General features: G+C 37.0%; 1 protein-coding gene across 1 annotated transcript in view; it reads left to right on the top strand.

The window, feature by feature from the left end:
* LOC112906159 overlaps positions 1–18,308 on the top strand; it is a 30,147-nt gene extending 11,839 nt beyond the window's left edge. The window contains exons 4-6 of the mRNA XM_025979901.1: positions 981–2,625; positions 10,521–10,714; positions 18,162–18,308. Of these exons, the coding sequence (XP_025835686.1) occupies positions 981–2,625; positions 10,521–10,714; positions 18,162–18,308 (1,986 nt within the window). The remainder of the gene's footprint in view (positions 1–980; positions 2,626–10,520; positions 10,715–18,161) is intronic.
* The last annotated feature ends 2,922 nt before the right edge of the window (positions 18,309–21,230 follow it).

Consider the following 21,230-nt stretch of genomic DNA (forward strand, 5'->3'; position numbering starts at 1 on the left):
GGGATCATATAGTCACTTTAGAATTAAACACCGTAACCTTTGGTATCGCCTCGGCACCCCATCTCGCGATACGCTGTATTCATCAACTTGCAGACGACGAGGGCCATAAGTTTCCACGTGGCTCACATATTTTAAAACGCGATCTGTATGTGGACAATTTAATAACGGGAGCTGAAACCATTCAAGAGGCGCGTAAGATACAACAAGAAGTGAAGCAGCTCATGCAACTAGGTGGATTCAACATGCGACAATGGGCATCTAACGAATCACTAATATTACGCGGTCTAACTGAAGAGCAGATTGATTCGCAGTTTCATTTTGACGGCGATAAAACAGTGAAAACTCTGGGTATCTCGTGGGACGCGAAGACTGACTCTATAACATACACGGTGAAATCACTCGATGCAGAGTCAGCAAGCTCAAAAAGAACTATCTTGTCCGAGATAGCAAAAATATTTGACCCTTTAGGATTATTAGGGCCAATTATTTTATACGCAAAATCAATCATGCAACAACTTTGGACATTAAAACTTAGTTGGGATGAGTCCGTCCCCACCAGCGTGTACACACAATAGAACGAATTTGCTAGGCAGTTATCGCTTTTGAATAACTTGAAATTTGAAAGAAGAGTGGTATGTTCAGGTTCAAACTCCCTCCAACTTCATGGATTTTCCGATGCGAGCAACAGAGGATACGGAGCTTGCATTTACATAAGATCCAGCGACAGATAGGGCAACATAAAATGCCAATTACTTACTGCAAGGTCACGAGTGGCGCCGTTAAAAACGGTGTCCATACTGCGCCTGGAGTTGTGTGGCGCTCAATTGTTGGCCAAGTTGTATTGCCAAGTAACCAATACTATAAATGTATCATTTGATCGAGTAATTTTTTGGACTGACTCGACAATTGCTCTTCACTGGATAAACTCATCTCCGCACTTACTCAAAATATTTGTAGCAAATCGTGTGGTAGATATTCAGGCTAAAACGGGGATTGGCGATTGGTGTCACGTACCTTCGGAGTCTAATCCAGCTGATGCTTTGTCTAGAGGTCAACTACCGGAAGAGTTTCTGCGCAACGAAACGTGGAGTGAAGGTCCTTCGTGGTTAAGGAAAAAGGAGGATGCATGGCCCAAGACAGTCATATCAGTGACAGATGTTTTACCAGAGACGAGGAAAATAAGTTGGTTTGTTACTGGAAATGCAGATTTTCTTCATGATTTCTCGTCATTTACCAGGTTGAAACGAGTTGTGGCATACTGTTTGCGTATGAGACCCGGAACCAATCGCAGCGGCGGTTTACGACCTGACGAATTGGCTTACGCTGAGAAGACCATACTGAAGTTCGTACAAACGTCATTATCAAGCGAGAAGGTAGACGAAATCACAAAAAGGAAGCCTGGGAAACCAATACACAAACGGTTACTGGCCCTTAATCCCTTTGTCGATCATGAAGGAATAATGCGTGTAGGAGGTCGCCTGAAAAATGCAAATATTTCCTATGCGCAGCAGCATCCAATATTATTACCTCGGTCGCACCATGTGACTGATCTCATAATTCGAGATTATCACACTTACAACTTTCACGCTGGTATCCAGACAACTCTGTACATGATGCGACAAAAATATTGGGTTCTAGATGGACGCAATCAAGTCCGTAAAATTATAAGATCATGTGTTCGTTGCTTCCGAGCGAACCCGCCAGACACAAAATATGTCATGGGAGATCTTCCAGGAGTTAGAGTTACACAAGCCCGACCGTTTGCCAACGTTGGCGTTGATTATTGCGGTCCATTCCTGATAAAGCAGAAGAAGCATCGAAACACAACCTTCGTAAAATCATATGTGGCGGTCTTTGTCTGCTTAGCCGTAAAGGCCGTACATTTAGAGGTCGTTAGTGATTTGACCACCGAAGGTTTCATCGCTGCCCTAAGACGATTCATTGCCCGTCGGGGAAAGCCTATATCTATCCACTCTGACAATGGCACAAACTTCATTGGCGCTCGGAATGAGTTAAAGGAACTTTACAATCTGTTCCAAACATCCGCGCATCAAGAAAGAACGGCGAGGTTTCTCAGCGATCAGGGTATTAATTGGCAGTTCATACCCCCATTATCTCCCCATTTCGGCGGTTTATGGGAGGCTACTGTCAAATCGTTTAAACATCACTTAAAACGCGTGGTTACTGGCCCAATCTTCACATTTGAAGAATTTAATACTCTAACTATCGACATCGAAGCCATTATAAATTCTCGACCGCTTTGTCCCATGTCCAATGATCCTAATGACCTTCTGGTCCTTACCCCAGGTCATTTCCTTATCGGCGACATTTTAACGAGCTTGCCGGAAGGCGATTACTCACACATCCCAACTAATCGCTTGTCCAGATGGCAACACATCCAGAAGGTCCGCCAAGACTTCTGGGCACGTTGGCATAAAGAATATCTCAATGAACTGAACATCCGTCACAAGTGGTCTACTGGTCATCACTCCATCAAAGATGGCACCATTGTTTTAATCAAAGAAAACAATGTCCCATCTATGCATTGGACAGTCGGAAGAGTTGTGAAGACGTATCCTGGTGCTGACGGGATTGTTCGAACTGTTTCTGTGAAGACTGCGACAAGTACGTTAAAAAGATGTGTGAAACAACTCGCGCCTTTACCTATCGAGGACAATTGTGTAGCTAAATAATATAAGGGACGTCTAAATGGTGAAATTAGTTTATAAGTTGTTAATTAAGTTATGTTGATCGATACTCTCTCAACGGGGGGAGTATGGTTTGTCGCAATAATTTCATTTATATATTTTTTCATATATTTTAAGTTATTTCAAATAAACCGACAAATAATAGTCGGTATTAGTATAGGAAAAAGACAGCATTCATTCGATTCTTGTAACCAGCTTTCTGAGAATTATAACATCGCATTTTGCACGTAGGCAGGTCATAAAATTGACCGATCGGGCTAGGGTTTATGAGTCTTTTGTCCGGTTCCATCCGGTCGGGCGGTAGTTTCGACCACGGGAAATTCCTAGGTTTACGTACATTTCAGATGTCTTGTTTATGTGTATGCATGTGCTGGTTACGAGGAACAAATGTTGTTGCCATTACTAATAGCATTCGGGTAGCGACCCTTGTCGAACGCACAACATCTTGTCTTTATCAATATTCCCTTTTTGTATTTCGTTGTTGTAATTCAAATTCTAAAGTTTATTAAATCCAATAGTAAATTCAGTTATCCAGTTTTTTATTTTACTTATAATCTACAGAAATTACTGTGTCAAATTAATTTGGGGCACAGTTGTGGTCTAGTGTATATAGGATACTTACAATCTCCTTGGGAACTTTCCGTATGCTAAGTCCTCAACTTTTTCCAAAATTTTTGAGTAATAATGTTAAATCATTCCGAATCTGAGTTCGTAATATGATGAGCTAGTGATAGAAATTGGTTTTGTTTTTCTATCTCTTTCTTTTGATTGTCGAATAATATATTTAAGTTGTTTTTAATTTGTTGATAATCATCATCATCTACTGTGCCAAATAAGTGTTTGGGAGCGTTTCCGTTTCCATTAATGATTCCTCGCTTTTCACGGTGGTCTTAATTTATTGAAATTATCGTCGATTTAATTAAGAATATTCTCTAGGGATATCAAAGATGCAATTATTATGTTGATGTCTAAGAATAGTTGTTTTAGTTACTAAATCTAAATATGCTGATCTAATTTATGTGAGATTAATGTTATAAATGAACTTATGATAATGTGAAAAGAGGTGGGCTTCACCTAGCTCTTCTTCTAAATATCATGTGGTATTGTTAATCGGTGTTATTTCTAAACCGAGATGTTGAAGGTACAGGGTCATCATTATTAGTGGTAATTGAAGCTTATTATTTCAATTTTCCGTTTAGAATATTTTCTGGGGTTATTTTGGTTAGACGGCATAGCTTTTGTGTGTGTGCCTTTATTTTCTACCAATGTTATTCTATTAAAGGGTGGTTTTGTTGGTACGCTGGGTGTTTTTAACATAAAGGACTTTAGGAAGTTGGTCTGGAAGAGGTTTGCTGTTATTATCCGTGTTTGTTTTGTCTAGATATTTCTCATTTTTATGTCTAGATTTTTCTGAAATTTGATTGTAAAACTGTTCTAGTTCTTTAATTCGATTCATTATGTATTTTGATGGTTTATTGAATTCAGGTATTTCTTCTTCTGTAAAGTTCTTATAAGGACCATAAATAATTTCGAATGGTTTTAATTTGGTTGTTGATTGTACCGAATTATTGTACATAAAAACTACTTGTAATACTAAACTTGGAATTGTTTCTTCAGGATTAGTGGGCTGTTACTTTTTCCTTAATGGTTCCATGTACACGTTCTATAGGAGCTATTCCTGTAGGATTATTGATACTTATGACATGTAAATCTATATGGTACAAACGACAAAAATCTATTAAAATAATATTATTGAATTCAATTTCTTGGTCTTTCCAGGTAAATTATGATGATTGATGAAATGTCTTATCTTATTTATGTAAGTTGTCATGTTACCGTCATTTAAATGGTATGCTTGCGTGTATTTTGAAAAATGATCGAAAAAAGTGAGAAACTTTTGATTATCTGAAGTAAAAGTGTCTAACATAATGATTTCAAACGGATGACTAGACACGATTGGGCCTTTATAAGGTGGCTTGAGGATTACGGTAATATTTCGCTTGTAAACCGACGTCGCATTTATTGATATATGAAATGATTAATTTTTTTAAATTCGGAAAATAAAATTGGGCTTTTAATTGAAGAAAATGTGAATAGATACCATTATGATTTGTATCGTGATATTTAGCCACTTCATTTAAGGCGTTTCCTAAAGATAAAATAGGAGAATTATTTGTAGTTTTAATGATTTTGATTTGATAATTTTTAATGATCATAAAATATCTTAAATATCTGTGGTTGAAAATTTAGGATCAAAATAAATTTCTACCTGATTACCCATTTTTCCTTTTATTTCATTATTTAATTTAGTTATTAACCAAGGAAGGCCATTTTGATTAGCCAAAATATTAATTAAATTTACTTCCTTTAGTTATTAATTTGAATCTAGGCGTGCTAAACTTAACATTAATCATGATGGGAATTGAACTAAGTGGTCGATCTGAAATGGGCATTAAAGGTATAGAATTTTCTTGGGCTGAGTGTACTGTTTGTTGGTCATCTAGCAGTTCAGTTGAAATCGTTTAGAAACTCATTTACTTCTGTAGATGTTAAATCAGATGGAATATTAAAAAGTGAGTTCTAAATTTCCGATATCATCTTCTAACGCATTAATTTCTACTCGAGACAGGGCATCAGCGACGAAATTTTCTTTACCTTTAATGTGTTTGATATCGAAATCTGTTAATAGGTGAGCAAATGATAACACAAGTATGCAAGATTGAAAAGTTATTTAATGATAAAGAACGAATGGTGATTAGGTCGACTGACCGTTACATATACACACTTTTTTATTATTCTATTTTCGTACTCATAAGTTAACATACATAGGATAAGAATCATGATTACCAACCTTAGAGAATTTATTTGAATTGGTATCATGTACATTTTAATACAAAAATAGTTATAAGTGCGTTATAGAAACAAACAAATTCAAATACTTTTCATTTAAATATTAATGAATATTAACAAAATCATATTCTTCTAACTTAATTTTCCAACGGCAGAGTCGGTTCTGTGGTTCTTTAAGGGAATGTATCCACACGAGAGGTTGATGGTCCGTTTGTAATATGAATTTCCTATCAAATATATATGGGCGAAAGTGCTTATGTGAGTCTATTATGGAAAGAAGTTCTTTTCCAATTTGTAGAATAGTTACGTTCAACACTGTTAAGGGTCCTACTATAAAACGCAATGGGGTGTTTATCTTGCGATAAAACTGAACCAATTGCTTTGTTTAAAGCATCGGTTGTAATGGTAAACGTTTTAAAGAAGTTAGGGTAGGCTAAAATGGGGGCGTTGGTTATCAATTCTTTTATAGCCACACCGTCGTAGTAATGAGATGTGACTAACAAAAGTTGTGGTTCTGAGAAGAACGGATTTCATAATAGTGTTAGACACATTTCTGCATCATTGATGACAGCATTCGATGATTGACACTATTGCAGCATCCAAGGGTTGACACTATTGCAGCATCCAAATTAAAGTGAGCCTGGTGTTAGACTAATTTATTTGACTATTTACACGCTATTTTTACAAAAGTATTTACATTGGTTTAAATGGCAAATATCATTTCAGCAATTTACATTTGTGTGTGTAATTGCCTTTGACCTAGTTAGTCGCACTGCGTCGCGACCTAACAAAGTCAGCACAAATGAAGACGCTTAATTGATACACAATATAAATGTTTCTTGCTATACCGAGTGTTCCCACGGGACCCCCCTTCCAGTGAGGGAGAATCCTGGTCCAGCTGCTGTTCTGATGGCAAGTTATGGCGGCTTTTAACTGTCGGTGTAGTCGCTCAACCATACCATTAGCTGCGGGGTGGTATGCCGTTGTGTGTATATGTTTTGAGTTTGATAGATGCGAAAGCTCCTTGAACAGCTGGGACTCAAACTGTCTACCTTGGTCCGTGGTGGTTCTTAGGGGTGTGCCATAACGACAGATCCAGCCTTCATAAAAGGTTCGTGCAACCGTTGTGGCTTCCTGATCCGTCACGGAAAAGCTTTAGGCCAACGTGTGAATCTGTCTACACACGTGAGACAATAACGGTATCCTTCCGAGGGCGGCATCACAACTATGTCTACGTGGACGTGATCGAATTTCTCTAATGGTAGTTCGAATTTGCCCAAGGGTGGGAAAACGTGTCGGGTAATCTTTGCCTTTTGTGAAGAAACACATTCGCGTGCCCACTTGGCGCAATCTTTATTAGCAGATGGCCAGATAAATCGCTGGGTCACAAGTTTTATGGAAGTACGGATGCCAGGATGTGTTAGGGAATGTAGCTGTTTGAATGCGACGAAACGAAATGTTGAACTTAGAAAGGGTCTTGCCGTACCAGTAGAAATGTCGCATAAAATGGCTTTGTTTGAGCCGGGAATGTGAATTCGTTTGAGATATAACGAATTGTTTGAGTTCAGGTATTGATGAAGTTCCTTATCGGATTCCTGCGCAGAAGAAAGGGCTTCGTAGTCAAAATGTGTTGATAACTCAGAAATCCGTGAGAGTGTGTCTGCGATGATGTTATCTTTCCCAGAAATATGTTGGATGTTCGTTGAGAACTGACTAATGAAGTTGAGGTGCCGTGACTGTCTGGGAGAGCATTTGTCAGGGTTCTGACGGAAGGCAAAGGTAAGGGTCTTGTGATTTGTAAAGGTTATGAAGTCACGGGCTTCGAGAAAATGGCGGAAATGCTTAATTGTGCGATAAATTGCAAGAAGTTCTCTGTCGAATGCGCTGTATTTGACTTCAGCGTTCGATAGCTTGGAGGAGAAAAATGCAAGGGGTTCCCAGGTTCCATTGTGGAATTGTTGTAACTCAGCGCCCAAGTGATGGGCGGATGCGTCACAAAAAATTGCTAAAGTAGCATCTGGTTGCGGATGGTGCAGGAGAGTAGTCTGCGCTAGTTGCTTCTTGCTTGAATTGAATGCCTCGTCGGCTGTTGGATTCCACTATAGTAGTGCATTTCCTTTAATTTGCCCCAGTAGAAGATCATTTAAAACAGAATAAGTGCGGACAGCGTTAGGCAGGAACTTTCTGTAAAAGTTGAGCATACCCAGGAATCGTCGCAATTGTTTTGCGGTAGTAGGTTTGGAGAAATTGAAGATTGCTTTTACTCTGTCGAGTAAAGGGCGAATTCCATTTGCCGAGACAGAATAACCTCGAAAAATTATTATATCGTCAATGTACACTAAACATTGCCTAAGAGTCAGTCCCTGCAATGCTAGATTCATGCAGTGTTGAAAGGTACTTGGCGTATTTTTTAAGCCAAATGTGCATTTTTACGTATTCAAAATGACGAACATTTGTCGAAAAAGGCGTTTTTGCAATGGAATCCGTTGACATTTTAATCGGGTGAAAACCAAAGGTTAAATTGAAGAAGAGCGAAGGAGTAAATTTCCACTATTACTTGCAATTTTCTCATTGTCACTATTACTATCGGATGGTATCGATTTGATGGACCAATTTGAGAATGGACTGCACTCATCATTTGCAGAGACCTACTATCTATTCAGTAACGGTATCACAACTTTTTATGAACTTAAAAAATTAGTATTACGGTTAAGCGAAGATAGGGAACGGGTTTTAATCGATCGAATGACGGCCCAAACATCACTTCTCACATTAACACCAACCCAAGGACCAAGATCATATCAAGAAATTACAAGAAGCCACGCATCCAGCAGCAGAGGAAATATACGGCCGAGGTTCCAGCAAAACTATAGAAATCCACACTCACCACCACAACATCGTTCCTGGAACGCGAATGATTATTATCAGTCTTCAACACCCAGGGGTAATTTTCACAGAAATTACCAAAATCAATATAAGGAATTTCAAGAAAATAGGAATAGAAGGGGAAACGCGCCAAGAGAAAATGCACCTCCTAAAGGAAACGGTTATAGGGGAAACCAACAACGGAATTTATACAATCAAACCAGACAAGGAAATCAACAATATTCACTTTTGCCAAATACAAGATGTTCCGACGGAAAGCCACGATGCTGCAGCGAACGAAGGGTGTCGATCTCTATATCATCATCGCCAGCCTCAAACGTCCAACGGACGACTCAAGTAAAAAATCCCGACGAGTTTGTCCTATGCACATGGGGTTTCACAAAAAACATACTAAAGGTCAAGGGTTGCGTCAATAATAATTTATTTATTAACATTTTATTAGATACAGGGTCTAGTAAATGCATAGTTCATAAGTTCATTAACAAATAAAATAACTCCACTTAACAGTACATTTAATTTGATGAAACAGCGAGGGGTAACAAAATACAACCCTTAGACACAAGTGAAACCTTATTAAACTAGGTAATTTATAAGAGTATATTTCAGCGTTAGTGGTAAATTATTTATCAAAGCCAATAATATTAAGTACAGACTTTTTATCAAAAAATAATGCTGTAATCGATTTTCCGAATAAAATGGCATACCTGAAAAATAAAGAAACAAAGACAACCCTAAAATTCAACGAACAAGAGGACATATCTCCATGTACAAAAGCGGTAAATTACGTAGTCACACAACAGATCGCCGAAAACCCTATAAAAAGAACACACAACGAGTATAAACAGCATAACACCACAGATGTACCGCTGAAAGAAGATCAAGATGAAAATACAAAGGAAATTCTCCATAAAGTAACTTCTTCAGACGACTACACCCTTAAACCGGAGCAACCCCTTGAAATAACTTTGGATTGTAACACTCTGGAAGAGACACAAATTCAGAACATGGAATTCAGGGAAAACGATCCATTCCTGAGAAAAAAGGTAATCGTAATAAACAAATTTCGTCGCCCTGCAAAAGACACCCTGCTCGTTGAAATGGTAACAAAAGGTCACAACAACGTAAAAATTTTTAAGGGCGCCACAATTGGACACTTGGAAAAAACAAGATTATTGGATCTATCGGAAGAACCCAATTGTTTATTGGCAGAAGACAACGATAAGGTAACGCTGGAGGATCACAAAATAGGCCACATATCAGACTTAAATATAAAAGAAAAATTAAAGGATTTGCTAGGAAAATATAGTAACGTCTTCTCAAAAACACCGAAGTATATGGGAAACAAAGTAGATGTAGGAAACGCCCAGTCAGTAGAAAGTAGAGCATACAGGGTGTCCCAAAAAGAACGGGAAATTAGCGACTAATAAATCTCAGAAATGGCAAAATTCGGCATAATTAGGCCCAGCCATTCTCCTTGGGCAAGCCCAGTGGTACTTGTGAAAAAGAAGTTTGGAGAAACAAGATTTTGTGTGGACTACAGGCGAGTCAACGACCTCACCAAAATATCAGCCCATAACATACCAAATATCGACGATATTTTGACATACTTAGGTGACGCAAAATATTTTTCATCTTTAGACATATTTTCCGGATTTTAGCAAGTAAAACTAAGTGAGGAGTCTAAACCAATAACAGCCTTCAAGCACAGGGTTATGGACTTTGGGAGTTCAACTACATGAATTTTGGACTATGTAACGCACCAGCAATTTCAAGACCTAAAATGGAAAGAGGTACTTATATATATTGGACGACATAATAGTTTTTTTAAGCACAAAGGAAGAACATCTGAAGAAATTAGAAAACGTATTCGACTTAGGAAAGCCGGACTGACACTCAAACCGAGCAAATGTGATTATATGAAAGAGAAAATCAACCTTTTAGGCTTTTCCATTTCACCAAAAGGAGTCCTTCCGGATGAATCAAAATTAGTCGCTATAAAGAATTTTCCTACTCCAAAAGCAAACAAAGATACTCAAAGTTTAATCGGTCTTTGTAACTACTATAGGAAATTCATAGAAAATTTCAGTCAAATAGCACACCCCCTGCACACGACCACGCACAAGGACCCCGGGTTTGTGTGGGAAGACGAACAAGAAAATCCATTCCAAGCCCTAAAGAAAAAACTCTGCACCGCACCCGTTTTGGCACATTACAACCCTAGAAAGGGTTGCGAACTCCGATTCGATGGATGTCAAATTAGAATAGGGGCAGTACTGCTACAGGAGGGGGAAGATGATCAACCGCACCCCATCGCATACGCTGGCAGAAGCCTTTCAAAATCTAAAAACAATACACAATAACGGATATAGAATGTTTAGCAATTTGGGCTTTAACCTATTTAAGACATTTAATTTATGGGAAGCCAGTTAGAACAGTGACTGCAGTGACCATGCACTTTGTTGGTTAAAGTCTTTGAAAGACCGGATGGGCAGATTAGCTATGTGGTCAGTTAGATTGTCTGAATATGACTACACAATTGTTCACAAAAGTGGAGGTAGCCCACAGAGACGCCGATTGCATAATCCGACGCTCAGTAGTAAATCCAGGAAACAACGATGACGTCAATGACATTCCAATATTCCTGCTTGAAGCAACGGATATAAGAAAACACAGGGAAAATGATCAAAACATCAAAGAATTAATGGACGCTATTGAAGACCCCGACAACGCGACAATAGGCCGCAGAAAAAGAACAAAAAATTTAAGACTCATAAATGGTGTACTTTACAAGGCCAACGGCGGCAACATAGGACGAGAAAATTTATTAGTAATACCAAAAATGCTTACTGGAGAAATTTTATACAGTCACCATTCGGAACCATCCGCCGGACATTTAAGTGTAACTAAAACATTAAATAAAATAAAAAATCGATATTATTGGAAAAACCTTCAGAAGGATGTTGAAAAATTTATCAGGAACTGCCCAGACTGTCAGGCAAGAAAAGGAATGCAGAGTCGCAAATCAATACGATTATCACAGCCAATCCCAGTTGGAACACCATTCGAGAAAATAGGTATCGACATTCTTGGACCGTTTCGATAAAGCAAGTCACAAAACACCGTTATAGTTGTGGCGACGGACTACGTAACCAGATGGGCAGAAACAAAAGCCCTTCTCAACGGAAAGGCAGGACCAGTAGCGAAATTTATTTTAAATAACATAATTACTACACATGGAGAACCAACATATCTTTTAAGCGACCGTGGAAACGTCTTTCAATCGGAATTAGTAACACAACTTCTTAAACAAATGGGCACGAGAAGACTTTTTACTACGTCATACTACCCAAGCACAAACGGGCTTACAGAAACGTTCAATAAAACTTTGGCAGATGTTGTGTGTGTTTTGTCCTTTAAGAATTGTTATTTTAAGATATGGGAATGAGACACAACCAGTTGTCGGATGTTTATAGTAAATGATATCAAATGTTAGTCTTAATAATACACAAACAAAATTCACTCTCTCTTAGAATGTCACAACCTTGTAATATTTTCTTCGTTTTCAAAATAAACTTGTTTTTTGTATAATTTTATAAAATTTCGAACCTTCGTGATCGGTGTTAACAGGTGTTTACATGCAGACGCGAAATTTAGTGGCGATCGTGACAGGACGTGGAAAAGTGTGTATTTGACGCGCTTCTGAGTAATCGGTATTAAATACTGGACTGACAAACTTTTACGACGTTTTCGATCTTAGTGTTTCGATTTGAAGACAGTCGAGGTTTTGAACCAAGTTTGTGTTAAAAAGAAAAAGTGTCCAGTCAAATCGAAAGAAAAAAGAAAAGTCGCGCTGAAATCCGGGCAAAGCTGAATATTACCTTGACACTATAGCTAGGATGTCCAAAAGTTTTTATGTCGACAACTGTATCACCAGCGTTTCCAACAGGGATGAGTTGACCGGTTTTATAAGGGAAGCATCTCTTATTATGCGGGAACCCAATTCGACTTAAGAGGGTGGGAGTTTAGTCAGGATACCCCTTGTACCCGTGTTAGGGCTTCTTTGGCATCGAAGTCGAGATACACTCAGGATAAGTGATGACTTTCTAACGAAAAACACAAATTTGGAAGATCTTGTGATAACGAAAAGGGCTATCCTTTCTGCTGCGCAACGAGTATTCGACGTGATTGGGTTCACATGTCCAACCATTTTGGTACCAAAATTTTTGCTGCAGCGAATTTGGGAGGGCAAACGACCATGGGATGAACCAGTGGAATTGGAAATTGAGGAATATTTTCGTGAATATAATAATAAGAAAATAAAAAACAGGTACAGGTACAAAAGGCATCAAACATTTAAGTATACATGCGTTTTGTGATGCCAGCAAGAACGCATATTCCGCTGTAATTTTTTTCAGAGTGGAAAAGATGAATAATGTAGAAGTTTACCTGTTGGCTGCTAAATCAAGGGTAGCACCAATACGGAAGTTAACAATACCAAGGCTTGAACTCATGGCTGCAGTTGTTGGTGCCAGACTGTACGCTAATGTCAGAAAAAATTTAGAAAGTGAGGTACAGTCATTTTTTTGGAGTGATTCGTCCACAGTGGTATCATGGATTCAGCGACAGGAGGAATGGGCCACATTTGTATGGAACAGAGTTTCAGAGATTCGTATGTTAACGACTTCAACTGAATGGAGTAAATGTACCGGATGATCAGAATCCAGCGGATCTACCTTCACGTGGCTGCAACCCTGAGCAGTTACTCAAATCAAAATGGTGGGAGGGTCCGAAGTGGCTTTATGAGAACATGGAGATCTGGCCAAGCGGACAAACTCAATATGATGAAATTGAGGTTGGTCAGGAACGACGAAAAAAATTAGTAACGACACTTCTGGATAACGCTACAGATTTCTGGCATTTGTGTCATTTCTCAAGATACTCAAAGACGGTGAAGATGATCGCCTGGATGCTCCACTTTATACGTAACTTGAGAAATCCTTCTCATAAACAAAAAGGCGAGCTGACGGTACAGAATATTGATGATGGAGAACGATTTCGATTAAAAACGATTCAGGCTGATATGTTTTCTGGAGACAACTCCAGGAAAATAGAACATCTTAGACCATTCTAGTGAACCAGTGAATATTTTAGACACCCTATTGTACTGCCTTCGAAACATCATGTCGTAGAAACTTTGATATTGAAAGAGCATATTGATTGTGCACATTTGGGTGTGCAGGGTATCTTAAGTAAATTAAGAGAAAAATACTGGATCTTGGGAGGAAGACGTACAATAAGGACTACGCTCGGGAAATGTTATGTTTGTAAACGATATAATTCCAAACCGTTTCAAGTGGAATCCTCTGCGTTGCCTTTGGACAGAGTTCGTGAAGCAAGAGTATTTGAAGTTACCGGGGTTGACATGGCGGGCCCTCTTTATCTACGGGATGGGACCAAAATATGGATATGCCTTTTTACATGTGCCGTATTTCGAGCTGTTCATTTAGAAGCAGTTACTTCGTTATCTACCAATGGTTTCATTCAGGCTTTTCGGAGATTTGTCGCACGCCGTGGTCGACTAAAAACAATGTAGAGCGATAACGGGACGAACTTCACGGGCGTGGAAAACGCGTTATCGCAGTTGAACTGGGACGACATAACCAAGAATTCTGCCGTGCAAAGAATAGTTTGGCGGTTTAATCCCCCTAGTGCTCCGTGGTGGGGTGGATTTTGGGAACGTTTGATTGGTGTCATGAAACAGTTACTACGTAGAGTTTTAGGCCGAGCTAGTCTAAATTTTGAAGATCTTTTGACGATAATTTGTGATTGCAAAGCCGCGATTAATTCTCGACCACTTACGTACGAATTCGATTATCCAAAAGAGTTAATAGCTATTACACCAATGTTTTTAATCAACCAAACGGAAGATGGTTTACCGGATTGTGACATTATTGATAGGTCTTCATTGTGTCGGAAGTTAAGATATAAACAAAAGCTACGGGATGATTTGCGCCGAAGGTTTAGAAACGAATATCTCGAGCAACTAAGATCGTTCTGTGAAAAAAAAAACCGGGTCGACAAATAGAACTTGATGAAGTCGTTTTAATCGGGAATGACCAAGATAAACGTATAGACTGGCCGCTCGGGCGCGTGGTTGAATTACTTCCGGGACGGGACAGCCAGATCCGACTAGTCAGACTGGAGACTTCGAGGGGAAGTTTGTTGAGGCCTGTTCAACGTCTTTACCCTTTGGAATGCATCGAATCATCGGCATCGTTTGAAACCAGGCCCAGTGTCCCGACTTCTTCGTTGGTTCCAGGGAAAAGAGGGGTGATTAAAAGTGCGGGAGTGTCTTGTGAAAAAAGCAGAGTCCCCGTTAAAATGAGCAGTAAACCGCCCCAAAGGTTTTCTTATTAAATTTCTGTAATGTGTTAACTATTGCTCTTGTAATATTCTATATGTTACTGTTGCTTGCATTTTACTTGTAAATTTTGTGATGTATGAGAAACTTTTTGTTGTTCTCAAAATGTTCCTCAGGTGGGAGGATGTTGTGTGAGAGACTGTACAATTTAAATAGTTTTGTCCTTTAAGAATTGTTATTTTATGATATAGTACAGTCACGGAAAGTTTTCACCTCTGATTGCGTTGAACCTCCATCAATTTTCATGAAAACTGGTGAGTAGTTAGAGGATACCTCAAGAAACAAAAGTGACATAGTGCCAACTTGCGCTTTTAACCTGGGGGTGGATGCCACCCCTTCTCGGGGGTGGAAATTATTTTATGAAAAATAACCCCAGAAATCGATAGAGGGACCAATTGTAAGCAAAATTTGTTATAGAGAGTTATTAAAAATAAATCAATACTTTTTAAGTTATTAAAGATCAAAGATTTTGATTNGATAGAGGGATCAATTGTAAGCAAAATTTGTTATAGAGAGTCATTAAAATAAATCAATACTTTTTGAGTGATTAAAGATCAAAGATTTTGATTTTTCGCGAAAAAAATGCATGTTTTAAAGCGGTTTTTCATAAATAACTCAAAAACTATAAGGTTTTACGAAAAAGTTGTCATTGCCAAATTTGAAGCTAATAAAAAAACATAAAAAACCTTTTAAAATTAATTCAAAGTGAGCTAAAGGTAATTGAATGTATACTTTTTCAATGTATACTTATTCAAGCTTAAATAACGGGAAAACGATGCATTTTATAAAATATACTTGCAGAGCAATTTTGAAAGTACTCAGAAATACCTATCAAATGAGCTACGGAAGAAGTTGATACCATCAAAATTAAGCAAGTTATGATGAAAATAAGAGGACCCTTTCGAATTTTTTAGGAAAAAGTGAAAAATGTAACCTACGCCATTTCCACAAAAATTAAAATTTATAGTAATCCCTATNTACAGGCCGACAGTGCCCTTGCCTCAAGTTTTTTATTATTATTATTATTTTCAAAAGTTAAGTTCAAAAAACTGCACAAACCCCTCTACAAGAACACGTTTGGTCAACCCCCAGAAAGTGGTGGGAATTTAGAAATATAAGATAGTATCTAGACAGAAAGAAAAATAGAAGAAGAAATAAAGTAACAAACAGAAAAATTTATAAGATTTAGAACATTTTTGTAATTGAAAAATATACAACATATAAAAGTGCAAACAGTACCTTATTTTAAGTTAAGTTAAGTAGCTTAGGATCCAAGATCCTAACAACACTAACCGAATTCACTCTCTCTCAGAATGTCGCAACCAATACACTTGTAATATTTTCTTCGTTTTCAAAATAAACTTGTTTTTTGTACAATTTTATAAAATTTCGAACCTTCGTGGTCGGTGTAAACAGGTGTTTACATGCAGACGCGAAAGCACATATGCTTTTCAAGTACACAAACACCAATCAAACGAATTGGGATGAATATTTGAGCCACGTGATTTTTGCATATAATACAAGCCGGCAGGATACAACAAAATTTTCTCCATTTATGTTAGTCTACGGCAGGCAACCAATATTACCCACGGAGGCGAATATATTACCTACCCCAGAACAAAAGACAGTCGTGAAATTAGAGATGAAGCATTGTTAATTCGGAACAAAGCCGTGGAAAACATCGAAATGAAACAAAAAATTGACAAACTTAGATACAACACAAAATATAAAGTGGGAGACCAAGTGAAAGTTTTCACCCCAGTTAGAAAAGTAGGAAGAAGCGAAAAGCTCCTACTAAGACGGTTCGGCCCCTACTACATAACAAAGAAAGTTTCAGATGTAGACTACGACGTACAAATCGGTAAAACAGAAAAATCGCCAAAAGATGTGGTACACGTTAGTAGAATTCTTCCTTACTACGATCCATGGACACCCGAACCAATACCCGAAATTTAATTATTAACTACATAAATTATAAAATTTAAATGAAATCAAATATAATAAAGATAGTAATGAATTAAAACATTGGCGTAAAAGTCGAAAAATCGACGAACAATTTATATAAAAGGCATAAAATAAGGACTCTATTGTTTGAATAATGAAGGCATTAATATAAGGACGATATAGGATTTTTTTATCACCAGATTCGCCCTAATCATAAGAGTCAAGTTGNAAATATAATAAAGATAGTAATGAATTAAAACATTGGCGTAAAAGTCGAAAAATCGACGAACAATTCATATAAAAGACGTAAAATAATTAAATAAGGACTCTATTGTTTGAATAACGATAGCATTAAAATAAGGACAATATAGGATTTTTTATCACCAGATTCACCCTAATCATAAGGGTCAAGTTGGGGTACTCACAAGGGGACTACCATGTGGAGGTCAACAATGGCGCGTTCTGTAAACCACTGCCAGAAACTACAACTTACGAAGCATCAATACAATTAAACTATGAGACGAATTGGAGTGAAGAAAACGTGGAAACAACAACACCTTTAGAAAAAGCATGTATTACTCCATCGAAGACGGATGAGTGCGTTATTGAACGTCATATAAGCGAATTATCAATAGCATACAAAAAGGAACTACAGATGCTAGGAGATAGTTAGAGCATCAGTTCATTAAACCCACAAGAGACATCTAGAAATAAGAGATCGTTAGACTTCATTGGTGAAGGATTCTCTTGGTGTTACGGACTAGTAACACACGAAAAACTAAAAATGGTAACGAAAAACGAGGATCGTCGGTGAAACAAGTCAGCGAACATTCAGAAAGGTTCAGAAAATACGACAGCATGGTATCAGCCACGTTTCAGAAGACGGAGGACAGAATGAAAATCATTGAAAGGTATGTAAAGGTTATGCAGAAAAATATCATTCAAACTACACGGGAACAAGATTCATTATGGACGATCTCATTATACGAGTATCAAAATTTAAAAAGAATTATACTTTTAACCAGAGAAATAAGAAGACATAACATTATAACGTCATGTAAATGTTATTCACCCTGCAATATTAAAACACGACCTAGAAAGGTTGGAAGGTGAGATAGGGAAATCAGGGCAGGAACTGGCCATTCCTGTTACCGCAGTATTTCAAACTTCCAATTACCGACTGTTCCTTTACCCAAAATAAACTTTTTATACAAATTGAAATTCCGATCATGGCAGAAAAGAATCATTGGAATATTTTTGAATTAATAACAACACCTTTTGTTGGTATAATCAAACGTGTTCTATACCTCACCAACCCTTATTTTTAGCAGTAACTAACCAAAACCCCGTAGGGAAACATAGCCCAAGACAAATATCAGGAACGGGCTTACATCAATGCAAACCTTATCATAACAAGCTCTGTTACATACCCCGATTTTCCGCTGATTCTATACAGGGACCTAAATGCGCGAAGAAATTATATGAAGGAACAACCGTAGAGGATTTAAGCCAACATTGTCCAATGAACTGCCATAGAGGAAATGATAATTTCAAAGGTACTAGAAGAAGTATATATAATAACTCACCCAAAACCTAACACCACAATAAAATGCGATGAAAAAATAATCCCAATATCTAATAATTACAAAAAACAGGGTTCAATAAAAATTAATCTTCTTCGGTCGGGAAGCGACGTCTTCATCGCCGACAGATGCCCCGAAAACCTAAAAAATGAACCACAAATTATTCACATTATACCTGCCATTTGGTCTAACCTAAAATCATTCACAAGACGACACGCAAACCAAAATATTCCTATGTACAAAAACATACATAAATGCTTAAACGACAATTGGACGTTAAATATCCCTCATCTAAACTTAACTTCTAGCAAAGACCAATTAAAAAATGTTATAAATCCTATAAGTAATCCGGGTTTGTACAATCCATTCATATCATACAGTGACAACTATGGAATACACAGCGATTCCATATTTTTAGTTTGGAATATCGTATTATCTATTATTGTTATATACTTACTCTGTAAACAATACCAGCTGATCGTGGCAGCAGCAAATATCCAGCCAATAAGGGGCCAATCACTGAGCCTAGAACCTTCACATCATGCCCTAGTCAGCACATGCCTGATCGTCTTTCTTATATATATGACGTTTCATCTCGTCAAATGTTGTTTAAAACGAAAGGGAAAACCTAAAACCATATACCATTTACAAAAACAATCCCAAAACAATGTGGAAGAAATTGAAATGACCTCATTACCCCAAACTTTCTCATCGAAAATTTCTTCATCCTCAAATAAAAAATTCATTATAAAAATCAAGGAGAAATAAAAAATAAAAAATTGCCGCCGAACTTGAATGTATCCAATAAATCTAATTATTGCCTATTCACCGTATTAAATGTAAAACAAAGTCAGCATATCGCGACTTTCTTCGATTAGTTTTTTTGATACCCTTAGATTGTGTTTATTATCGGATTATTTAAGTCAGGGCATATTCTGGAAATTTGATACTACTGAATAAATATCACGGTAATTTTGTGCTTTTCTGAGGGGGTATCTAAAACGATTGATTCCCTTTATTACGTGCATAAAATAATAAATAATATGAAGTATATGCGCATAGACAAACAAATAAATAAAATGATATAATGAATGAAATTAACGATAGAATACGCGCCTACATTATTAAAAAGAGGTTAAATAAAGAATTATAAACGGAAAAGTTTTATAAAATAAAATTGTAAAAGGGAAATAATTTAGTTTAAAAAAATANTGTCTATCAAATTCGGCAGGGAAAATCCTCTCGATTGAAGATTATCCTTGTAACAGGCACAAGCAACGCTATGATCACTATTGATATTCACGTAACACTTTATGCTCGACGTTTTCGTATCCGAAACAAAGAGTTGAAACTCACGACTTTTCGAATAATTCGCTATGAATTATTCTGTAGTTAAAGTCTCTGCGGATCCTGTTCGCAGCGCCAATTATCTTTTCAATTAATGAAAAGTTATTTTTAAAAACAATTGTTTTATTTAGTAACTGTAAAAAGCTTAAAATTGAAGCAGGCGGCTTCTCTAATCGAGAGACTAATAAGAAGTTACAATTTTATTATTACATATTAGAAAGATGCAACACTAATCCTAAAAATGCATAATTAGTAAAATACGTTCTCACGGTAACATCTCACGCTCGTTGATTGTACATAGGTTCAAGGACATAACTCCTCCCTCCTTAGTGATAGAATCGTCCTCGATTCTCATATTACGACAACGGTGAATTCTGACCTTCGATGACGTCTTCTTTGGCTACTGATTTATTTTTTATAGAGCAACATAATTTGTACTTTGCAATTATGAAAAATATTATAACAGTTAAAATAACAAACAATATAGATATTGAAACATGCGTTAAATGGACAACTGGATGGACTTTAAAATTCGGCAGTAACTGAACAGCCTCAGTTTTTAACTCTTGAATATTATTTAAATGCCCTTGTTTTAAAAAGACCGTTTTAGTTATGTTTAAATCCAATTGTTCTATTTTAGGAATTTCTACACTAAAGTTAACAAACGTTTTTTCAAATATTTGGTTTTCGATAATAATTTTACATTTATCGCCAGAGCGTATAATAACACTGTTATAAACGTTAATATGTTTAACTGTGCTTCCACAACATCTCGGTTACCGTAATTTCATTTTTACTCACTGCTAGCACAACATTATTATTTAATTGTGTGTATAACGTTTAATTATTAATCACTTCACCAAAGGAACACAAACTTAATTTAATTAAACAACACTCGTCATTCACAGGTTTGTTTCGGCACAACACTATATTTTTGATAGTTGGGCATTTTTCGTTGGTCCAAAGATTTTGAGGTCCAGCTAGGTAATATTGCGCTGGGGGTAGTAGCGTTTGGTCATTTGCATTAGGGATAGGATATATTTTATGGTACGTATATGGCAAAGGATTTAGAATAAGAATGTATAATACGTACGTGATTGTATCTTCCACAAATAAAACTCTAAATTTGGAAAATTCAATTATTTCGAATAAATAGTCAGAATTAATCATAATAAATTCATCATTCTTATAAGTCTCTGTTAAATGATTAGTTATCTCTAAAAGCTCTGATGTTGTCAAAAGTTCCAAGTTTGTAATTTCATTGAATGCTAAGGAGATGGTTCTTTCTGATACAAATAGGAAATTTAATAGTTTTTGACTTAGGTATATATTATACTCAATGGCTGCTTGAATGTTTATATTATTTTTGATTTTATCTAGGTGATAAAGAGAAGTATCGAGACTCGTTTGTATTGCTTTCAAATCATTGGCATATCTGTTGGTTAGATGTTTTCCTGGTTTTTATAGAGAGAATCTAAATTTTTGTTAATT

Source organism: Agrilus planipennis, unplaced genomic scaffold, assembly GCF_000699045.2.
Source record: "Agrilus planipennis isolate EAB-ADULT unplaced genomic scaffold, Apla_2.0 scaffold160, whole genome shotgun sequence".
Taxonomy (NCBI): Eukaryota; Metazoa; Arthropoda; class Insecta; order Coleoptera; family Buprestidae; genus Agrilus; species Agrilus planipennis.